Source organism: Papaver somniferum, chromosome 5 (genome assembly GCF_003573695.1).
Source record: "Papaver somniferum cultivar HN1 chromosome 5, ASM357369v1, whole genome shotgun sequence".
NCBI lineage: Eukaryota > Viridiplantae > Streptophyta > Magnoliopsida > Ranunculales > Papaveraceae > Papaver > Papaver somniferum.
The window spans coordinates 119079661-119102606 of NC_039362.1; the positions used below are offsets into that span (position 1 = coordinate 119079661).

A 22946-nucleotide genomic window follows, 5' to 3' on the forward strand; every position below is an offset into this window, starting at 1 on the left:
TGCAAATATATACAATATTTGGCACTCATCAAATACCCCCAAACCTGAATTTTACTTGTCCTCAAGTAAAACAAAACTAAGGAAATCCTACCTATACCACTGTCGCTGGTCTCTCGATTGCATTTAGCGAATGCAATAAGCCTTTTAAACCACTAAGTGTCCCTAGTGGACGAGTTGAAGTCTCGTGAAGGTTTGCTTGGAACGTACCTACAAAGTTCTAGGACAAAATATAAGCTCAGATTCCATGAAATGTGACATGTGCAAGACAGTAGAAGCTCACAGCAAAATGGAGATGTCAATCTAGCTATCAAAGGCACAATCCTAGCACTGATAACAAATAAAGACATGTGATAAGAATGTAAAGTGTATCTACACATATGTAAAGAAAGATCGGATGTTATGACTACTAATCACCAAGAGATAGTTTCTCATGCTAAGAACCGAGGTCGAAATCTAGCTAGCTGTCCGGACTTTACGAGAATTGTGAATGAGTTGGAGGTATTTCACAATTACTCGCGTTGTACATCAATGGCATACACCCTTCCTTGCTTATAACACAAAAACACAAAAGATGACTCTTTACATGACTCTTATTTACATTGACTACTCTCTTTTATTTTTGGAACAAGAGAGGATGGAATTGATAAATACTTTTTTTTTTTGATATTTTTCTGAATATATACATCGTTTTTTTTTTTTTTGAAAAAAATATTTACAACATGGTAACTCTTTTGATACATAAGCAAAAAGAAACAAAAAAAATTACATGACACTTTGCAAGAGGTAGCCCTTTTTGATGCACCCAGTTAAATTCGATGGTTGTCTTTCTTAATGTAACCTCCACCTTCTATCCCAACCAACCAAAGAACAAGCTAGTCAAGTTTCGTTCAGTATTCTAAAGTGATTGGCAATCGTGACTTCCGATTGAACACCTCAACGATGAGGCTATACATGTATTGGTAGATCGTGCGCGTGCAAGTTTCTTATCACTATGTGAATTGTGCTAGAATCAGGGTGCCTAAATATCTAGACTAAGAATCCTTATGTTTACATACATGCACAAGAGTCAACATTTCAAGGTAAATGAGCTCCATTTTTATGTTTTTTTTTTCAAATATTTTAATTTTTAATTTTGATTTTTTAAATTTTTTTTTTTTTTTTGAAAAAAATATTTACAACATGGTAACTCTTTTGATACATAAGCAAAAAGAAACAAAAAATTACACGACACTTTGCAAGAGGTAGCCCTTTTTGATGCACCCAGTTAAATTCGATGGTTGTCTTTCTTAATGTAACCTCCACCTTCTATCCCAACCAACCAAAGAACAAGCTAGTCAAGTTTCGTTCAGTATTCTAAAGTGATTGGAAATCGTGACTTCCGATAGAACACCTCAACGATGAGGCTATACATGTATTGGTAGATCGTGCGCGTGCAAGTTTCTTATCACTATGTGAATTGTGCTAGAATCAGGGTACCTAAATATCTAGACTAAGAATCCTTATGTTTACATACATGCACAAGAGTCAACATTTCAAGGTAAATGATCTCCATTTTTATGTTTTTTTTTCTTCAAATTTTTTAATTTCTTATTTTCATTTTTTCATTTTTTTTTTTTCAAAAAGAAAGAGTTCTGTTTTCAATTATAGCATGTTATCAAAGTATCTACGTTTCACCCCCAAACCTAAACTAAACATTGTCCTCAATGTTTCAAAAGATAAACATGATTATAACACATACCATGAGAACGATGCTAAGTGTAGAAAAAGGAAAGAGATTACCGGATATTGGTGAAACCAAGTTTTGAACTCCATTATTCAAGGCAAAACCCAACAGTAACTCAACTGAATTCACATTGGGTTAGCACAATATATACAAGAAACATATGATTCCACTAAACATTACCTACCAGATTATATACAAACAATTCACTATATACATACAGTCTAAAGAGTTGAGGATCAACCCAAAAGACAAAGTGTTGAAACATAGACAGTTTCAAACAACTATAGTTGGACTGAAATGCGAGTGAGAGTGAAAAACCAAATGAGCTACCCCTAAACCTGGATTTTACACTAGATATACTATTGGATACAAAATCTCGCAGTTTTGGGGGTTCATCATGCACAAGGTCTAACTTGAAATGGACTTTGCTAGGGACGGGCAAACATGCATATTCCAACTGTGGCTCCTTAAAGGTGTTGTATTTAGATGCAAAATAGTCCAAGAGGACTTGGGAGGCACACAGTTTCAGGCCTAGATTAGGTATTCTCAGAAAAGTTGGTTTTACAATATTGTTACAAACCAAATCTAGGTTGGGTGGAAGGCTATCAGATTGTGACTTAAGTAGGAAGGTGACATCTAAGTTTCTCACATGCATGAGATCAAGAGTACCAATATTATCAGTCACATCAGCATTTTCTAAGTCATAATCAAGTTGTGTAGCATGCTTATCATCACAAAACAATTGCACAAGTCCAAATTCAGAATCATGGTTATCCGAAAAATCCAAATCAGCATCAAAAGAAGCAATATATTGTGGCTTAAGTATGGAATCAGACACATCAACTATATTTTCATGCATAGGATCATTAGTGTCAACAGAAGATTCAACATTACCTAATTCATGCTCTTCACAGGATAACTGCACAATATCTAAATCAGTAGCCTCATCACATGTATATGGAATACTAGAAGAAACATCATTCATGAAGGTCGGGGTAAAAAAGCCTAATGTATTTGAACCCAAAGGTTCCATAAAATTTTCAGCATAGACATGTTCTTCTAACATAACATCATCATCATCATCATCATCATCATCACAAATACATGAAAATCCTACTTTGTCAAAACCATTAGTGTTTTTCGTCCATACATCTGCCTCTAAAATAGGTGAATATGGATTGACATTTTCAGCAATAGGGTATGAAACACTATATCCAGAATTAAGCTCATTGGGAAAATCAACATATGACTCATGGTGATTACCCATATCATGTGGCATGGTCCTAGTTTCCCTATAGGTTTCCCACTGATGGGTTTTCTCTGCAACTTCAGCTAGAAATGACCATGCATCGTCCACAGTTTTATCAATGAACTCACCATTACACATAGATTCAACCAAGGCTCGAGACTTAAAGTCTAGTCCCTCATAAAGAATGGCGACCAGTCTCCAATTCTCAAGGCCATGGTGAGGACACTCAAACAACAAATCATTAAACGTTCAAAATAATGAAAAAGTGTCTCTCCATCTAACTGGACAAAACAATTAATACTTTGACGAATAGAGATGGTCCTATGATGGGGAAAGAACTTTTTGACAAATTGATTTGTGAGTTGGTCCCAAGTGGTGATTGACTGCGGTCTCAGACTGTAAAACCATGTTTTAGCCCTTTCCTTTAAAGAAAATGTAAACAAACGCAATTTCAAAGAGTCTTCAGACATATAGTCAGGTTGTATAGCCCAGACAATTTGTTCAAACTCTCTTACATGATTATAGGGATTCTCAGAATCGAACCCTCGAAATATAGGAAGTATTTGTATCATGCTTGCGTTTAGTTCCAATGGGCCATCAGTCTGGGGTAAGACGATACATGATAAATGACTTATTCTGTTAGAGTACATGTATTCATGGAGACTACGGGGTTTATTCACATACTCGCCCATTGTTTTCAGAAAAATTTGGTTTTGATGGGTTTTGAAAATTTTTGGATTTGTTGGGTTTTGAAAAGAAAATTTGGTTTGAATGTGGGAGAAAATTTTTGGTTATTGGGAGCAAATTTGGTTTTAAAATTGGGAGCAAGCCCACATTGGTGGGAGAATGCACAACCCACTAGGCAGTTTGAAAAACAGCCTACAGCTGTGAATTTGGATGAAGTTTGAACAGGCCCAGTTGGTATTTTAACAGGTCCCAAAGCATAGCCCAGTAGTCTTCAGGAGGCCCAACAGGTTATTTGGAAAGTGAGGAGCTCAACAGGAGTTTTCGAAATTGGAAAACTTGATAGATTTTCAAAGATTTTAAGCCCTCTGTTCTCAAAATTCCAAAGTTGCTGCTTTGAGTACAAACCCCAGTTAATGTTCAAAGCTATAAGCCCACAGTCCAATTAAAATTACAAGCCCAAAAGTCCAAAAACACAAGCCCACTGTTGGGTTTAAAATAATATTACAAGCCCAGAAAAAATATAAACCCAACAGACAATAAAGAAGGCCCAGTTGTGCTTTGCTAATGGGTTCAGGCTTACTTGTTTTTGGAGGGAAGCCCAGTGGGGCTTTTATCCCCTTTTCTTTTGTTGCACAGCCCAGTTGGGCCTTGTTCAATCTTTCAACTCCAACAGCAGCAGGATCACCTCTTCAGTGGCAGTAAGCTAGCTCACAGCCCACAACAGCAACATGTCATGGTCTTTGGCCCAACAACAGAAGAGAAGGACCAATATCAGCTTAAGAGTTAAGAATGGAGATGCACTGCTAAGATGGAGTGAAAAACAGTGCAAGAACAAGTTGACAGTGCAAATGACAGATGAAGAGTATCTAATGAAAGGGATGCAAGATGTAACAGGATGCAAGTAGTGCAAAATGCAACAGCAAAAGAAGATGCAAGCAGTGACAGGAGTGAGATGGAGCAAGTGAGATGAAGGTGAAAGAAACAACAGGTTATGCAGGAATGATGCAAATTTATTTACAAGTTATGTTAAATGAAATGAAATGATTTTTTGTAAACAACAAAGAATATGCTACCAGAATGCAATAGAAGCATGGGATGAATAGATGCAAGAAAATGATGCAGTGAAGACTGCAAGATGATATAATGCAAATAAGATGCAAGAACATCAAGACAAAGGAATGTACAGCAAGAACAGGACAGTAAAGATCAAGATCAAGAGAAAACAGTGAGCAAAGAGTGAACAACATATGCGCCGCCACCGAGTCCCCGGCAGCGGCGCCAAAAAATTGGTAGGACTTGAAAGAGTACCTGCGACTATGTCTAACTGCAAGTGTACAGTGTCACAATGTAACACAGGGCAAGAACAGGTCGATCCACAGGGACAAGGTGGGTGCTAAAGTTGCTTCTAATGGTCTTTACTAACTGATTATATGCAAGAAAGAGTAACCAAAATGGGGGTTGTTTTGATGTGTCGATACGACAAGGTGTTGGTGAGGATTACAACAGAAAATAAATAAAAGTAAAAGATGCAAATAACACAGGGAGTAAACATTGAGAATGAAGGTACTAGGATTGTCGAATCCACCATTAACTCATACTATGTATTCAACTGATTATGATACTCTTGTCCTTTTAACAGATAAGGTAGAGGTGTCAAGTCTATTACTTACCTAAGGTGTTTCACCAATGGATGATTCAATCACAACTAAAATATCAATCCGGAGCACTAACTGTCTAATTAAGCACAACTAGTCAAGGGATTAACAATAGTCTCTAAAGCATGAGCTGCAGCATAATCAACACTGTTTTATCCTGACTACAATGGATACATGGCATACACTGTGAAAGCAAAGCATTGACGTACTAAGATTGAAACTATCCTAACATCTTAAGCATTCAAGAGCAACACAATTAGTATGAATAACACAGCAGAAAGCTAAGGTTTCATCTAAACCCTAGTTATTGAATTATAACGTAATAACCCTACTGAAAACAAACATAAATTACTACAGCTTGGTGCACCGGCTAATCCGGGCATCTAGGATTGAGCTCTGGCTAACCCAGGCATACCCACACACACAATACCATCTTCTATTTATACCAAAAATTAGGGTTCTTAACAGTTCCCCCAAAATTCCCAATTTAGGGCTTACATTGAAAATTAAAATTAAAGCTCACATGTCTCTGCTTTTGTTGTCTCCCCCTCGACCCATGTCTTGTCTTCCTTCTCTGCTACTTCTCCTGCTCCAATTGTCTCTTACATCGCCTCTGCTACAAACCCTAGTTCTCTCTTTCTTGGTTGTAGCGTCTTTGCGAGAAGCTAAAACTAAGCTAGAGAGAGTCTAGGGTTTAGGGTTAGTCTGCTGTGGTGTCGGGTGAAGGTAGTGATGGTGAAGCTCGAGAAGAAGGGGAAGAATGGTGTTGCAGGTCTGTTGGTCGGGGAAGAAGGAGAAATTTGGGAAGAAGAGGAGAAGTCGATGGTTTTGGGAGAAGATATTTGGTGATAGGGTGTTGAGCGGGTGTAGCAAATTCGATGTCCTGCGAAGATGATACGTTGGATGATCACATATGGATTGAATCGAACGGCTAATATGGAACAAGCTTGCAGCGACCATTGGATGCGTGATACAACAATTCTGACGGCTTAGATTGGAGTTAGGTACTATGATGCTTGACAGGAGCTTCAAGATTTGATGCTCGGCGATGAGGCGAACGTTGGATGATGTGATGGATCCAATCTGACGGCTCTCATGGAAATGGGTATGTATATTGGAAATGGATTTGGGTAAGGGTTTGGGGCCTTGGGTATGCCAAGCCCATATCTTCTTTAAGGACAATTCTTCCTCTTCAAGCCCACTTCTAGTTGATCCGGCTCTTGCAAACATCATTCTTCGCTGCCTTTCTGCGGGAGTCTTTGCCGTTTCTTTGCTCTTTTCGCTCCGTGAGTTAACCAGGCTTTATTTAGTACCTAAAATGCAAAATTAATTAAGAAAAGTATTTATTATTGAAAACAACGAAAACACAGAATATGTGATAAAATGGAGCGTGAGTGCACAAATGATGAGTTAAATGCCAATAAAAAGGTGCAAATATATACAATATTTGGCACTCATCATGCGTACCATCCTGGCTCATGAGTCAACAAATTTTTTCCGGTTTGCATACTGGGTATGCATATCATCCTGGTTAAGCTAAATTATTATATTTAAATAAAACTTAACTACTAAATTATAATTAAAACTAGCTAGTACATTTAATCAAGGAGGTATTCATCTTTATCATCTTCCGAGGCATTGGCATCAACATCATTTTCCTTATTTTCATACTGGGTAGGTTGTTGGTTTCGTTGTTCATCCGGTTATTGTTCCACCCTATCTACTTCCTGCTCCCAAAATTAACCTAAGTTGTCGTAAATTTGTTATTAAAACATTCATGAAGAGTAGCTTGTTCATGTTAAAATCCATGTAATATTATTCTCGCGAAAGACGACTTTTTCGAAGTTGCCTTATTGCCAAAGCTTGTAGTGCAGCATGACCGTCTGACAAGAGAATATATATAAACTTGCCACTGACAGAACTCAAAACCGCGACTTCTATGGACAGCTACAGGAAGATCTAAGCACCTTTGGGCCACAAAAGGAACAAGAGGATCAAGAACACCCATGTGCGGTCGTTAAAACCGAGCCAAATATTAACTGTTATTTATTTTAATTATGTTTTAAGTAATTTATGTACTTTGAAATAAGATATAATACAGTGAGACTGTTTAAATTAATTGATAAGTTAAAATCATTACATTAAATCTAAGTTAAGCTAAACTATTATATTTAAATCAAACTTAACTACTAAATTATAATTAAAAATAACTAGTACATTTAATCAAGGCTGTATTCATATTCATCATCTTCCGAGGCATCGGTATCAGCATCATTTTCCTTATTCTCATAGTGGGTAGGTTGTTGGTTTCGTTGTTCATCCGGTTGTTGTTTTTATCTTATCTACTTCCCGCTCCCAAAACCTAAGTTGTCGTGAATTCATTATTAAAACGTTCATGAAGAGTAGCTTGTTCATGTTAAAATCCCTGCAATGTTATTCTCGCGAAAGACAACTTTTTCGAGGTTGCCTTATTGCCAAGCCCCAATCCCTGCAACTATCTTATTCTACCCTTTTTTCATTTTTCATGTACTCGGAGTAGTTGAACTCGGTCGAAACTCTTTCCGCTGCTCTTTGGGATGCGTCTCTCGATGTTTTTCTAGTCTTCTGACCCCCTCCTCATCTTGTTTTGACATTGGTGTTAACATCCAGATTGGTAATGTGATGTTCCTGACTACTTGGAGACCCGGCATACAGAGATATATTTCATTCCGGAGAGGAAACAAATATACCATTTTGAAAATCATGCGAACCTGGACCATGTTGTGATCTTGTTGGCATTTGATTACCTTGCAACACATATGGATTAAATTTTTTAAGTACCCTCAGAATGTTGAAACAACTTTCGTGTTGGAAACCAGTTTTGTGGGATCTTTGCCACTCTTCTCGACGTCTCCGCTCTACATCTGCTTCACCTTCACCATTCAGAACATTTGCATAATCAAAGCTACACATTTAGTAACATCTTTTCTAGTTGCATGAAAACAATGAGACAACCCTTCGGGATCACGATTATGGATGTTACCGGTTTCTTCACAGAATTTCTCAAAATCTTTCCATAAAACGTAGTCACCAGTTGCTGGCAACCATTGAGTTGATGTAATGTAAAGAATACATAATTCTTACAAATTGATTCATCTTCATCCATCGTAAACTTGACACCACGGACTATACGAAATCTTTGTTGTGTTTGCTGTTGTGATTGTTGCGTTTGTTGTTGTGATTGTTGGGGGTTGTCATGTTTGTTGTACGAAGGGATTTTTGGGAATTTTTCCTGATAGATTGAGATGATATGAGTATTGTACTTGAAATGGAGAAAAAATAAATATTGGGATGGTATGAAATAGAAAATTTTAGAGGTAGACGTATAAAAGGCGTAAATTTTAAGTTTAAAATAAAACGAGCTAAATTTATAAGGGAAAAAATAAGAACCGTTGGATAATGAAAATGAAATATAACCGTTGGCTGGCGGATAAGGGCCGTGCTGATTTTCTAAGACTGCGCAGATTAAATTAGGCCACTGGCGGCTAATGATGATCCACACGATTTGAGAAGAGACGTGCGGCTGCTCAAACACCACATTAGGCAAACCATTAAATTTTGCCATTTATCCAGCCATTTTCCTCTTTTGTTAATCCCATAGTGGGATCGTTGTTAATCCCATAGTGGGATCAAAATTGAGTCCATAAAACAAAGAGAAAAAAAAAAGAGAAGAGAGAGAAATGCAAAAGAAATAAAAAAGCGGCGCTGCCGGGATCGAACCCGGGTCACAGGCGGGAATACTTACCACCATACTACAACGACCTGGTTGATATATTAAATTCTAATCTCATCAAAGATATAAACGCGGCTCCTAGTTTCTGCTATCTCAAATTCACATCTATGATGTATCCTTCCTCCTGTACTTCTCTATGTTGAAATCCTCTTCCTCCTCAATTCTGAGGCGACAAAATTTCCTCATACGAACACTAATAGGAAGCCATTACAACAATCAAATTCATATAATCAACAAACCAACGCAGAAATTATCAGCTCAATTTGTGTCTATGACAACAACTACAGAAGCTGATTCTGAGAGTATTTTAAGAAGAATAACTCCAACTCTTGATCCAAATAGACACAAAGGACAAGCTGGTAATAATAACATTTCCATTTTTCATCTTAGTTTTCACTACGAACCCATGATTTTAGTTCTCTAAAAATTGCATCTTCTTTTATAAATTTCATTTCAGGGAGTAATTTAAGTAGTTTTTCATGCCAGTGTCAGTGTTGAGTAATCTTCGTACTGCCGACTCTTTTGAATAGAAGTTGGTTTTGTAAGAAGATGTTGAGCTACTGGGTTTAATCAATATTTTATAGTAATAGTTAAGAGAATTGAAGTTTGTATGTTGTTGATAATTTTGCTGTTCTTGTTGAGGCGTTGCTGATTAGATGCTGTTGTTTTATCAGGGAAGGTGGCTGTTATTGGTGGTTGCAGAGAGTATACAGGTGCTCCATATTTCGCAGCTATATCGGCCTTGAAAATTGTTAGTAGGCTCCAGCATCGATCTTCTTATCTCTTTAGTCTGTTGATTCTGGTTCATGCTTGGTGCCTTAAATTACTAATTTTTAATGTGTTCTACAGGGTGCAGACTTGTCCCATGTTTTTTGCACAAAAGATGCTGCTCCAATTATAAAGAGCTACAGCCCAGAGTTAATTGTGCACCCAATTTTGGAAGAATCTTACAGCATAAGGTAAATATTTAATGGCCAACTCATTCTAATAGCTTAGGAATCGGGCTGTTTTTTAGTGGAGTGCTGATGTCTGTGAAAGTATAGGGATGAGGAAAGAAGGTCTATCTTGAGTAAGGTTCTTGCTGAGGTTGCTAAGTGGATGGAAAGGTTTGATTGTATTGTTGTTGGTCCTGGTCTTGGGAGGGACCCATTCCTTCTGGTGAGACCTCTAAACATGTTGTGGTATCTGTGTATACTTGCTTTCGGAAGAATGTTAAACTTAAATGTACCTATGTTATGAAATAATATTTCAGGACTGTGTGAGTGAAATCATGAAGCTAGCTAGGCGATCAAATGTACCAATCGTTGTTGATGGGGTATGCAATTCAGAAACATGCTAATATTGCTTTGATAACCAGTTATCTTCTCCTTTTATTGTTAACAATTTAGTATGGTGTTTGACTGTTTGTTTGATAATACACAATGATTTACAGGATGGACTTTTTCTTGTCACTAATAATCTTGATTTGGTTAGTGGTTATCACTTGGCTGTCCTAACTCCAAATGTGAATGAGTATAAGCGTCTTGTTCAGAAAGTTATTGGTACCGAAGTGAATGACCAAGATGCTGCTGAGGAATTATTATATCTTGCAAGAGGGTAAGATTTCCTGTATTTGCACCAATTATCAAAAATAACTAAATAGGTGATATGGAATCTCATGAAGGACCTTGTGCTGTTGGCTATGGTAGAAGGATAGATAACACAGTGCATAGTAGAACAAATCTTTGATATATATACTGATAATAGAATCCTAGAAGGAAAATTACGTGCTTGACACTAGTTGAGGGTATGCATATCTTTATCTTATAATCTGAGACCGGATGCAGATGTGCCACAACTCTTTGAATTTGCCTTATGCCATACACATGGAACTAGGAAATGTGCTCAGATGATTAGGTATTTGATTGCCTTGATGTCTCACAGGTGATCCCGTGTGTGGGTTCTCCATGTGATGCACTGCAATTGTTAGCTCAGCTGGATCTGTAGGCACATGCTTTCGTTTCAACTTTGGTATCTGTTTAATATGCAATCATATTGATGTGGTAATGGCCATCTAAAAAAAGTTAAGACTGCTTACTGCTTTATGAATCATCGTGTCGCATCTTCTTAAAAAAAAAGATATCTAACTTTATTACTGGGACGATTTGGCTTAGATTGATGAATTATATAGTTTGGCTTCTCCTATTAATGAAGCATGTGCAAATAAGTGAAGTAGATGCCATCACAATCTTCGGTCTCTGGGCATCCTTCCATAAACATTCATCCTTTGTACTAATAAAATGATCAATTTGCAATTGGACTTTTGTTTCTCATACTAGCTAACTGAAAATCTGTCAAGTAGATGCAGTTAAAACTTTTTGTTTACACTTCTCTCAGGATTCTCATGAGCTTCCATTACTGACTATATGTTATATGCCATTTTTTCTTGCTAAGGATCGGTGGCACAACAGTACTGAGGAAGGGCAAATCTGATCTCATCAGCGACGGAGTGACTGGTATGATTTTGGAGGACTGAATCATTATCATGTTAGTAATTTGAATTCAACCATTTGTTCCTTTCATCTTCGGATGGCCTTTATTTGATGGTACCATATAATGGTTTAATTAAGAAAAGAAAAAGAAGAATGATTTTGATCACGCTGAAGATTTAAAGTCTAACAGTAACATCACAGTATGTCAGCCCACAATCTGTAATTGGATTTACTAACTTCCTTACACGTAAATGCCTAGCCCTGAGCATGAGAAGATAACCAATAACTCAAGGTTCCATGATGACACAACAATATGTCAGTCATTCCATTAATCGACATACTGCTACCGCTATTTATTCTCTAGAATGATATTTTTACATGATTGGTGTAGTAAATATGGTGAGCATTTTCGGATCTCCTCGACGGTGTGGTGGTCAGGGTGATATCCTATCTGGAAGGTTTGTAACTGTTGAGAGCCTTTTACTGATTCACAGCTTCTATCTTACTGAAAAATATTCTACTAACAGATGTTCTTATGTTCTTTATCCCCTCCGATCAAGTACTTCAGCGTCTTATGAGTATTACTTACTTCTTTTTTTTGCTATGTTAAGGTTTTTCTATTGTTCTTTAACCACAGACGATACACTGAATACTTACTGTTGATGTATATATTACCGATAGTTAATATCTTTATTGCTGATGGGTCTTATTCTCTTATGTTTGAATTTAGTGTTGCTGTTTTTTCATCTTGGGCTCGGCAATGTATATCTGTTGCAGAAAGTGATTCAAGTACCAGGTCTAGTGTTTTTTTCCTTAACCCTTCTTTTATGTAAAAGGCTGTTAAGCTTATTATGCTGCTGTTACATAATTTTGAATGTGATATCTAATTTGATGGATGATCCTGTTTCGAATGGTCTTTGAATATTACAGTCGAGTAAACCCCATGGTGTTGGGGTGCATTGCTGCTTCTGCACTACTGAGGAAAGCTGCATCTATGGCCTTTCAGGATAAGAAGAGGGCAACACTTACCACTGATATCATTGAATACCTGGGGAGAAGGTGACCGCCTATTCCTATGATTTGGATAGTCTTTTTGTTATAGTGTAAGAATTTCCTTCAATAATTGCTTTGTTTGTTCATGTAGTTTGGAGGATATAAGCCCCGCTAGCTGAATTTCAGAGGCTTGAGTAGGAGTGCATTTTGGGAGAAACTCGAAAGGTTTATTCAACTTTCTGTAAACTTTATATTCAGTTTCCTAAGGTGCTTGTTCAATAGTTCAATACATGTTTTAATAGTATATAGCTGTAGGTCATACTAATGCATAGATAATTTAGGTAGAGACAGAAAATTCATGTAAAGGACACTGATCGCTCTAAGGTCTGATTAAAACCAAGTTTGATCTTTACTTTCGTGATCTTATTACGAAGAGAGCACATAGTGAAACTTAGTCTTCACTTCCAGGGCATAAGTAGTACTCCCTCAGATAAATTAAGAGACTAAGACCATTACATTTGCATCAAACTAGCACACCAGCAAGAAAGAAATACACTTTTCAGACAACCACACATTATTTAAGTGGAGAGGAAACTCCTGCATATACGTTTATAAGAAAAAATAAACATCAAATTCTGCTATGCCTTGAGAAGGTAAGCATCAAATTCGCTGAAGGTCTTCATTGCCAATTCCAAGATTAGGTCTGGATCAGGAACCTCATCACTTGCCTTTTCAAATTCTACAGAAAACTTTATCGAGCTTCCATCACCCTTTGGAGAAATTTGCAGATTGGCTGTAAAAAACTTGAAAAGAGTTGCTATTTCTCCATCAATAACAGTGTAAGCTAATGACTTAGTTGTCTCGTCAGCGACCTCGATCTTCTCCTTAGCGAAAGTAACAATAGGAATTGCTGAAAATAAACATCCAAATCATCAAAATTCAAGAAAAATGATATTGCGATCATCCTACTTTAGCTAAATATCTATTAGTTTGTAACTTCTAAATTTTGGTTTATCATTTTGGAATACATACCTTCTCCATATGTCACGAGACGGACGGTGCCGACACTCTTTCCATCCCCTTCAACAATTTCAATGCTTTTGTATTGTTCAGGGAAGATCTTAGGAAAGAGAACAGTAGAGTCACAGATACCCTCCCAGAACTTTTCTGGTGATGATTTAATCTCTACCTCAAGTTCAATCTTACCCATAATTGAAATATATATACTGACACAGAAAATGAATGGGAAAGTTCTGATGAAGAATGGGTATCTGTAATGTCAGTATTGGATGTCTTATATAGACGTTACGAGTAGTGTCTATAGTGTTCGAAGTAGTTCTGCTGGGGTATGGAGCTTTAAGTTCACAGATGAAAAAGCTTTAAATTAATTTTTAAGTGAAGGGGCAGATCTCAACTACTATCCATCCGTCTCCTCTCCAGCCATTCTCTTTTAAGATATGTTGGTGGTAGTCAATTATCTTGTCCCATTCTTATCTTTTTTCCCTTTTGTTTTGCTATTCTTAACACATCTCTTTATCCACCGTTAGTTATTTCATATTTTCAGTATATATCACATTTTCATGAATCACAACTGCGTCAAAACTGTTTTACCTTGGCAAAAGCAGGCAAAACATCATACATCTCTATGTGCTTTTTGTTATGCTTGATCACAAAGTCAATCTAGTAATTTGGGTGATTTTTTTTCTTCTTCTAGAGTTCTTCTATCTCTTTAAAAGTAACAGTAAATATCATATGGAGTTCTGCGAGTGGTTTAATGGATTTGAGCTTGGTGGCAGTGAGGATTTTTTTTGTTGTGTGTTCATTCTTTCGCTGTATTAGTTCCGTGCAAATGCACTATATGTTAGCCAATCGCTTTGATAACGACACGCAATCTTTCTTAATCTGATTTCTAATGCTTGTGTGTCCCATTGCAAGAAGGTAAATTTCATTGAATATCAGATCACGTGGAGTGTAAGTTTCTGGCTACTATCATATAACCCAGGAAAAGCATAAAACAATTTGGCTTGCAATCTGGTTTGGTTGTTGATGTTGTTTTATTATATATTAAATTAAAATGAGGCTTAGTTTTGTGATTACAGTTTCAACTTTCAAATTTGACTTCTCTTCACATTTTTTCTCCTGTCGATTCAAGTCATCAAGATTTAATAGTGTAAGAAATTCCTTTAAAAGATCATTTTATGTCTGTTGTTGCAGTTTGGAGGATATAAGCCGTGGCTGCTGAAGTCGATGGCTCTAGTATAGGAGCATGTTCGGGGGGAATACCAAAGGTGTCTAGAACTACACTTCTCTACCGCTTTTTGTTTAGTAGTTTGGTCTGAGTGAATTAATAAGGTTAGATAGTCACTTCGGTGAATGAAATGTTTTGAAGTTTTAGAGGGGAACTCAGGTTTCTCTACTGGGCTGTTGTAACATGCACAGACTTAAATTATGTATAGGGTCAGGGTGTGTGTTAAGTGACTGGAGCTCTTTACATTCTCTGAAGAAAAAAAAAGATATATAAATTCGTAATCAATCGAAAGGGGCCGATGCCAACCACCAATAACTTGCCCTTCTCTTCTTTATGTTAGATTAGATTGTTTCACTAGATGAATGGTTGCTTTTGGGCTTGGTTGGCAACGAGGAAATATAAAATTTTCTTATTCCCAAGTTACTTTAGTTATTCAGTGAAAGAACCTAATCCCTCAGAAACCGGCAGCTCCAGTCATCAATTTGCTTGATGTTTGGCTAAACTTTGAGTGGAATTGCAGCAAATGTTGATAGAAGTGGTTAGTATAAGCAGATTATTATAGAACTGATGTTTATATAGACATAATTACATAAGGATTACTTTAGTTCTTAGGTAATCCCATTTATTCCATCTCCGAATATCTGTACATGCCTTAGGTGAGAATGCAGGAATCAAGTAATATGTTCTTAACTGGCGTATGCAAAATGCTTACCTTAATTATATGTAATGAGCCTGCACTTTTGCTATATCCTTCAAGCACTTCAATGCATTCAGGTAAGATTTATGGAAAGGAAGGGGCGGAATCAATCAAAGTATCCAAAAAAAAATTGTGGAGAATTTAGGCACCAAATCTCCTTCAATCTTGCCACTAAAAGCCATTGTGTCTTGAATGTGGAACAAGGATAAGCGGAAGGTAAGGAAAATGTTCGTGTAAAATTTAAATGGTACTGTTAGAAAAAAACTGAAAACTGAAAAAAGAGAGAATGTGGTAGTAAACTTTGAATTTCCATTTAGTTGAAGTGCTGAGCCACCACCACTCAACCCACCTTTTCTCATTATTTCAGGTCTAGGTATTAAGGTGCCATAGGTGATGATCAAAATGAGTATATCTAATAATGCTAGCGGTAGTTTAGTAAAACTAAAGGGCTGTATTGTTTTGAGACTCACCTTAGATAAATCCTCAGCTATCCCAGCGTAGTAGTACAATATACCACTGGAATACATAATATTTAGTGTAGGAAATAGCATTAGGTCCTAGGAATAAAATATTAGAGAGAGTCTAGTCCATTTGACCCAATTAAATGTCTGTTTGGTCCTATTTGGTAATATAAATTATAGTTTGGTCCTAAAAATTATTGTTTGGTCCTAAGCTGATGTCATGGATGATGTAAATGTCACCTTGTAGTGGCAGAAATAACCTTTTGGATAAGTACCATATATATAGTCAAAAAGTAAGAGAGAATAAATCATTCTCAGATTTACTTTCTCTCTCATCTTTCCAGATCTAATCTCTCTCTTTTTCATTTTCTTCTTTTTCCTCCTGTTAATGGCGTCTCCATTTTTTTTCCTTCTCTTTTCTCCCTGCTGTTGTAAACGATGGTGATGAAGGTGAAAATCGATTTAGATATTTAGATCGGTAGTTGTAGACGATGAATACGATGATGTTGGTACTGTTGAATACGATTTTTTAGGGTTTTCTTTTTCTTTTTTATGTTGCTGCTGTTGACGATGAAGATGATAAAGAATATGAAGATATGTTGTTGTTGCTGCTGTTGACGATGGTGTTAATCTTGATTTTGATGATGATGATGAAGAAGATAATATCTTCTACTGCTACTGCCGTTGATGATGAAGACGGTGGTGTTTTTGAAGACGAAGATGTTGTTGTTGTTGTTGAAGACGACGAAGATGATGAAGATGATGATGCTGCAGTTATTCCAGAAATGAACTCTGCTTTTATGTGGAGTTCATTCCAGAAATGAAGTTTGTTTTTATAAGGAGTTCATTTCTGGAATGAAGTTTGTTTGTTTAGGTTGTTATATGACTTCATTTCTGGAATGAACTCTGTTTTTTTAGGTTTTTGTATGGACTTCATTTCTGGAATGAAGTCTGTTTTTTTAGGTTTTTGTATGGACTTCATTTCTGGAATGAAGTCTGTTTATTTAGGTTTTTATATGGAGTTCATTTCTGGAATGGAGTCTGTTTATTTAGGTTGTTATATGGACTTCATTTCTGGAATGAACTCTGTTTTTTTAGATTTTTATATGGACTTCATTTCTGGAATGAAGTCTGTTTTCTTAGGTTTTTATATGGACTTCATTTCTGGAATGAACTCCCTTTTCTTAGGTTTTTATATGGACTTCATTTCTGGAATGAACTCCGTTTTTTTAGGTTTTTGTATGGAGTTTATTTCTGGAATGAAGTCTGTTTTTTTTAGGTTTTTGTATGGACTTCATTTCTGGAATGAACTGCTACAAGAAAATAAATAAAAATTAACAGGAAGGGTATTTTTGTCAGTTTAATATTTTTAAATAATTATGGACCAAACAGTAAAGGCGTTTGACCAAGGGACCAAACAGACATGGGCCTACCTAAGCAGTAGTTAATACTGAACAACAAAGATCACTGTTGGAAGAGAGATATTTGTTAATCCAGTCATAAATATTAGGAAATACCATTAGGTCCTAGGAATAATATATTAGAGAGAGTCTAGTCCATTTGACCCAGTCAAATGTCTGTTTGGTCCTATTTGGTAATATAAATTATAGTTTGGTCTTAAAAATTATTGTTTGGTCCTAGGCTGATGTCATGGATGATGTAAATGTCACCTTGTAGTGGCAGAAATACCCTTTTGGATAAGCACCATATATATAGTCAAAAAGTAAGAGAGAATAAAGGGGTAATTTGCGATACCTCCCCTGGCGAAGATCATAATTTGAGTTACCTCCCCTACAGAACAAATATTAGTGAAACCTCATCTCGTCACTTTTTCCATCCAAACCCAGTTAGCTGAGTCAGCTGCTTCGTACAGATGGACAATTTCTTACACGTGGATTTTATACTTTCCCATAATACCCTCATGTATGATCATCCAACGGCTGTGCATCATGTCAGACAATGGATGGTTTCGATTTGGCACCGTTTGGGTAGCCGATTAGAATTGAACACGTACCTCTTCGTCTGTATAACTACCCCTCTATAGAGCGGGAACACACATTAGAGAGAGAGAAAAAAGTTTATCAGTTGCAGAGAGAAGAAGAACTGATCGAAGAGAAGAAGAAATTGATCGAAGAGAAGAACTGGCTTCCTATTTTTTTCTGTTTCATATGTTTTCTAGGGTTTAATCGTGATGAATCATAACCGGAGACGAAGATTGTGAGTTTTTTTTTCTAGGGTTTATGTTCTACCATTCTGTTTTCGTTTAATGATTCGATACGTGACTATGGGTTTGATGTTATGCATGCTGTTCTTGGGTCTTTATCATTATCCTCTGATTTAGGATGGATGTTATATGCTTAATCGATTGTAGAAATTACCTGTGTGTGAGTTGGTGATGGTTGAGAAAAGGGTCTCTGATGTGATATAGTGTAGGAATTGGGTTTTTCAAAGTAACCCTAATTTCATTTTTTATAATTTCTGTATTTGACGCTCTGTTTTTTTTTGTTCATGTGATTTGGGTTTTTTGTATATTGTACAGTCTATTAAAGGTGTTGATTGTGGTGATTAATTTAGGTTTTTGGTTATGTTGCAGTGAAAGTGTTGTTTATGATACTAAGAATGTCTATTTACACTATGATGGAGAATGGCCTAGGCAACAACCTGTTTGTGGATTCAGTTTCCTTGATTATATGAATGGAAAGGAGGTGTATTGGCCTAAGTATGATGGAGACACTCTGAACATGCTGGATCTGTTGCACAATGTTTATGAGTATATTGATGGGATATATGGCCACCATTGTGATTTTCAGTACTTGGAGAGTGGCTTTCTTTGTGATGTTGTGGATGATAAAGGTTTGCTGAAGTTTTGGAATGAATCAGATCAAGATGTTCCTAATGAAGTTCATTTTTTCATGACTCATGAGGGACCCCTAAAAGTTGTGCCACCAGGTGAACAAGTTGAGGTGAATTATGGTGTGGATGAAGAAGTTGAGGTGAATTATGGTGTGGGTGATGGAGATATTGTGCCAGTCACACAATCTCAGACAGAGCCATATGTTGTTGGGTGTTTGATTGAAGATGAGGAAACAAGTCAGCATATGACACAAGTGTCTGAAGATGATCCAAGTCAGCAGCCAAGTCAGACTGCAGTGACAACAGAGCAGCCAACTCAGACTGCTCAACATACCCAAACTACAACTCCACATAGGTCACCTGCAACAAATAAGAAGCTTGCATCCAAACCTCAAATGCAAAGAGATCCAAACATTAGGACTTTCCCAACCAGAAATGCAAGGGCTACACCCCCAAATGGCAGTGGCAAAGGAAGGGGCAGAGGTAGAGGCACACCATCCTCATCTACACCTAATGTATCACATGCTTTGGGAAGGTCAGTACTGTTTTCTTTCTCTCTTATGCCTTTTTTCAATGTTTACATAATAATATCTTAACTCAATTATCTTACCTAGACTGATTGAATATGGGCAAGGAGGGAGCTGCTTCTACACCACCAACACAAGGAAGGGGCAGAACACAAGGAAGGGGAAGAGGCTTTGAATACCTGCTTTTTGGGACAACAACTGAACCATCACCAGGCAGAGGAAGGTCTACACCAACACAAGGCAGAGGAAGGTCTGCCCCAATGTCAGCATCAAGATCAGCCACTATTGGAAATTATCAGAATCTATATGGGACTATGCCAGATGGAATGAGGGAACCAAATAGACCAGCTTCTCAGACATTCAATCCACCAAGATGCAGGATTTAACTAACAGTATGAGCATCTTTTTTCGGAACTTAAGACTTTTACTTAATTACTAATTATGCTATTACATAATACTACATAGCAATTGAACAGTAGCTAATGAAACAGATGATGAACTGCCTTTTTTTGTGAATGCTATTACATAACAATAGCTAATGATGAAGCAGATGATGAAACTGCCTTTTTTGTGAATGCTACATAAGACTTTTGTGAATGCTCTTAGTTTTCTTTTTGTTCTCCCTTTTCCCACAGTCACTGCACCTTTAAACCTGTCACATATTTCTGCAAACATACTGTCACTAACATCTGAATCAATGACCATTTTAATGTCATGTGTTTCAATTGAATATTTCCCTTTGATAAAACATCCATCAAGGCCAGCTATTGGTGTGATTTTTTTGTTGGATGCAGGTGAAGCTTCTGGGCATTATGAAACCCAATGAGAATCACTACCACACTTGAAGCACCCATCCCCTAACTGTTGTTTTTCTGTTTTTGGTATTTTTGTTACATCAGCTTTATCCAACCACTCAAATTCATTACACTTTGGTTGGTTTTGTCATTTCAAGAATCTCCTTCCTTTGTTGGCTTGAGTGTTTGCTTCCCAAACTCTACGCAAGCCATCACATTTTCTACATTTGGAATAGAGGTAAGGGCATTTCATGGCTAAATGGGTAGTTCCCCTGCAAATTTGACAGCTACACAGATGTTCAAGACACTGCAAAAATATGAAAAATTCTTTAGTTTTACCTCCTAACTGTAAATATAAAAATTAGTGTTACCTCATCTAATGGTGGTTTTACTTACATCGGTGGAGTTTGAAGATGAATCACCCATAGTTCTGGCAGCACTTCAGATGGTGAGATTGGTTTTGTTTGAAAAGAGCAGGTCTGTGGTAATGGATTTAAGGAGAGGTGCAAAATATTTTCTCTTCATATATGATTTATATAGAACTGGATTGTGAAGATGAAGGTTGCAGGTGACTGTTGAAGGTGACCGCACAAATTCGATCGTTGAACGGTCGAATCTCAGAAAATCCGACCATAACACGTGTCTAGCCGTTGGATGATCATACATGAGGGTATTATGGGACAGTATAAAATCCACGTGTAAGAAATTGTCCAGCTGTACGAAGAAGCTGACTCAGCTAACTAGGTTTGGATGGAAAAAGTGACGAGAGGAGGTTTCACTAATATTTGTTCTGTAGTGGAGGTAACTCAAATTATGATCTTCGCCAGGGGAGGTAACGCAAATTACCCCCGAGAATAAATCATTCTCATATTTACTTTCTCTCTCATCTTTCCAGATCTAATCTCTCTCTCTTTTTCTTTCTTCTTCTTTTTCCTCCTGTTAATGGCGTCTCCATTTTTTTTCTTCTATTTTCTTACTGCTGCTGTAAACGATAGTGATGAAGGTGAAAATCGATTTAGATATTTAGATCGGTAGTTGTAGACGATGAATACGATGATGTTGGTACTGTTGAATACGATTTTTTAGGGTTTTTTTTTTCTTTTTTCTGCTGCTTCTGCTGACGATGAAGATGATGAAGATATATTGTTGTTGCTGCTGTTGACGATGAAGACGATGGTGTTAATCTTGATTTTGATGATGATGATGAAGAAGATGAAGAAGATGAAGAAGATAAAGATCTGCTACTGCTACTGCCGTTGATGATGAATACGGTGGTGTTTTTGAAGACGAAGATGTTGTTGTTGTTGTTGTTGAAGACGACGAAGATGATGAAGATCATGATGTTGCAGTTCATTCCAGAAATGAACTCTGCTTTTATGTGGAGTTCATTCCAGAAATGAAGTCTGTTTATATAAGGAGTTCATTTATGGAATGAAGTCTGTTTGTTTAGGTTGTTATATGACTTCATTTCTGGAATGAACTCTGTTTTTTTAGGTTTTTGTATGGACTTCATTTCTGGAAGAAAGTCTGTTTTTTTAGGTTTTTGTATGGACTTCATTTCTGGAATGAAGTCTGTTTATTTAGGTTTTTATATGGAGTTCATTTCTGGAATGGAGTCTGTTTATGTAGGTTGTTACATGGACTTCATTTCTGGAATAAACTCTGTTTTGTTAGATTTTTATATGGACTTCATTTCTGGAATGAACTCCGTTTTCTTAGGTTTTTATATGGACTTCATTTCTGGAATGAACTCCGTTTTTTTAGGTTTTTGTATGGAGTTTATTTTTGGAATGAAGTCTGTTTTTTTTAGGTTTTTGTATGGACTTCATTTCTGGAATGAACTGCTACAAGAATATAAATAAAAATTAACACGGAAGGGTATTTTTGTCAGTTTAATATTTTTAAATAATTATGGACCAAACAGTAAAGACGTTTGACCAAATGACCAAACATACATGGGCCCACCTAAAAAAGGACCACACGATATTTTTCCCTTAAATATTTTAATATTTTTGAATAATTAAGGACCAAACTGAACTCCTCTTTTGGTGGTGGACCAAACTAACTTGGGCCCCCCTAAAATAGGACCAAACCATTATTTCCTCATATGAATTCTTATTCATTTTCCTATTCCATTTTTTTTGCTAAGAATGGAGAAATTTCATTGATAAAGCAGAAAGATTACAATTGATTTAGGACAAATGAAGTTATATTGTCCAACCAGTCTCCCGAGACATTAAATCTTCTGCGATATCTGGCCGCTTTGTCATCCCAGACGTTAAAGTCTCTACTAACATACTCAGCTTTAAAATAATTAAAATCCTTAAGGAGATAAAGACAATCCTCTAAAATAGAATGATTGAACCATCTAATCTGGTCAATATTATTATTAAGAAAGTAAATAACATTCTTGGCATCACTTCTAAGACAAACTTTGCTTAGATTTCTTGCGTTTTCCCACTTCTCTGATTCGAGCAAAGCTAAGCATTCCGCCTCTTCTGGATTCATGGCACGACCTGCGAATGTTCTGCACCCTTTGCATTCACCTGCTACATTGTATGTTACAATAGTATTCTTTTCAAAAGATGCATCACAATAAATAATATAACAATCTTGTGGTAGTTCTTCATTGGAAGGAGGAGCTTGCTCATAAGTAACTGAAATTTGACTGTTATTCTGATTAGATACTAAAGATTCATTAGTATCACTGATAAGTCTACCATCAAGTCTCGATGTACTCAATAAATTTTTAGGCTTTTCATGAAAAATATGAAAACATCTATCCCTTCACAGACACCAAGCAGTAGTTAATACTG

General features: G+C 36.7%; 2 protein-coding genes across 2 annotated transcripts; one reads left to right on the forward strand and one right to left on the reverse strand.

Moving 5' to 3' along the window:
• The first annotated feature begins 9051 nt into the window (after positions 1-9051).
• LOC113282510 (ATP-dependent (S)-NAD(P)H-hydrate dehydratase-like) lies at positions 9052-15122 on the forward strand. Its single transcript, XM_026531530.1, has 12 exons — positions 9052-9445; positions 9761-9837; positions 9936-10045; positions 10130-10244; positions 10339-10401; positions 10519-10682; positions 11520-11581; positions 11949-12015; positions 12288-12353; positions 12488-12616; positions 12702-12775; positions 14765-15122. The coding sequence occupies exons 1-11, from the start codon at positions 9223-9225 to the stop codon at positions 12727-12729; spliced, it is 1104 nt and encodes a 367-aa protein (XP_026387315.1). The 5' UTR covers positions 9052-9222; the 3' UTR covers positions 12730-12775; positions 14765-15122.
• Positions 12938-13976, reverse strand: LOC113282511 (MLP-like protein 423). The gene is made up of 2 exons (XM_026531531.1): positions 13583-13976; positions 12938-13460 (listed from the first exon to the last, which is right to left on the reverse strand). Exons 1-2 carry the CDS (start codon positions 13758-13760, stop codon positions 13189-13191), a joined length of 450 nt encoding a protein of 149 aa, XP_026387316.1. The 5' UTR covers positions 13761-13976; the 3' UTR covers positions 12938-13188.
• Positions 15123-22946: the final 7824 nt, after the last annotated feature.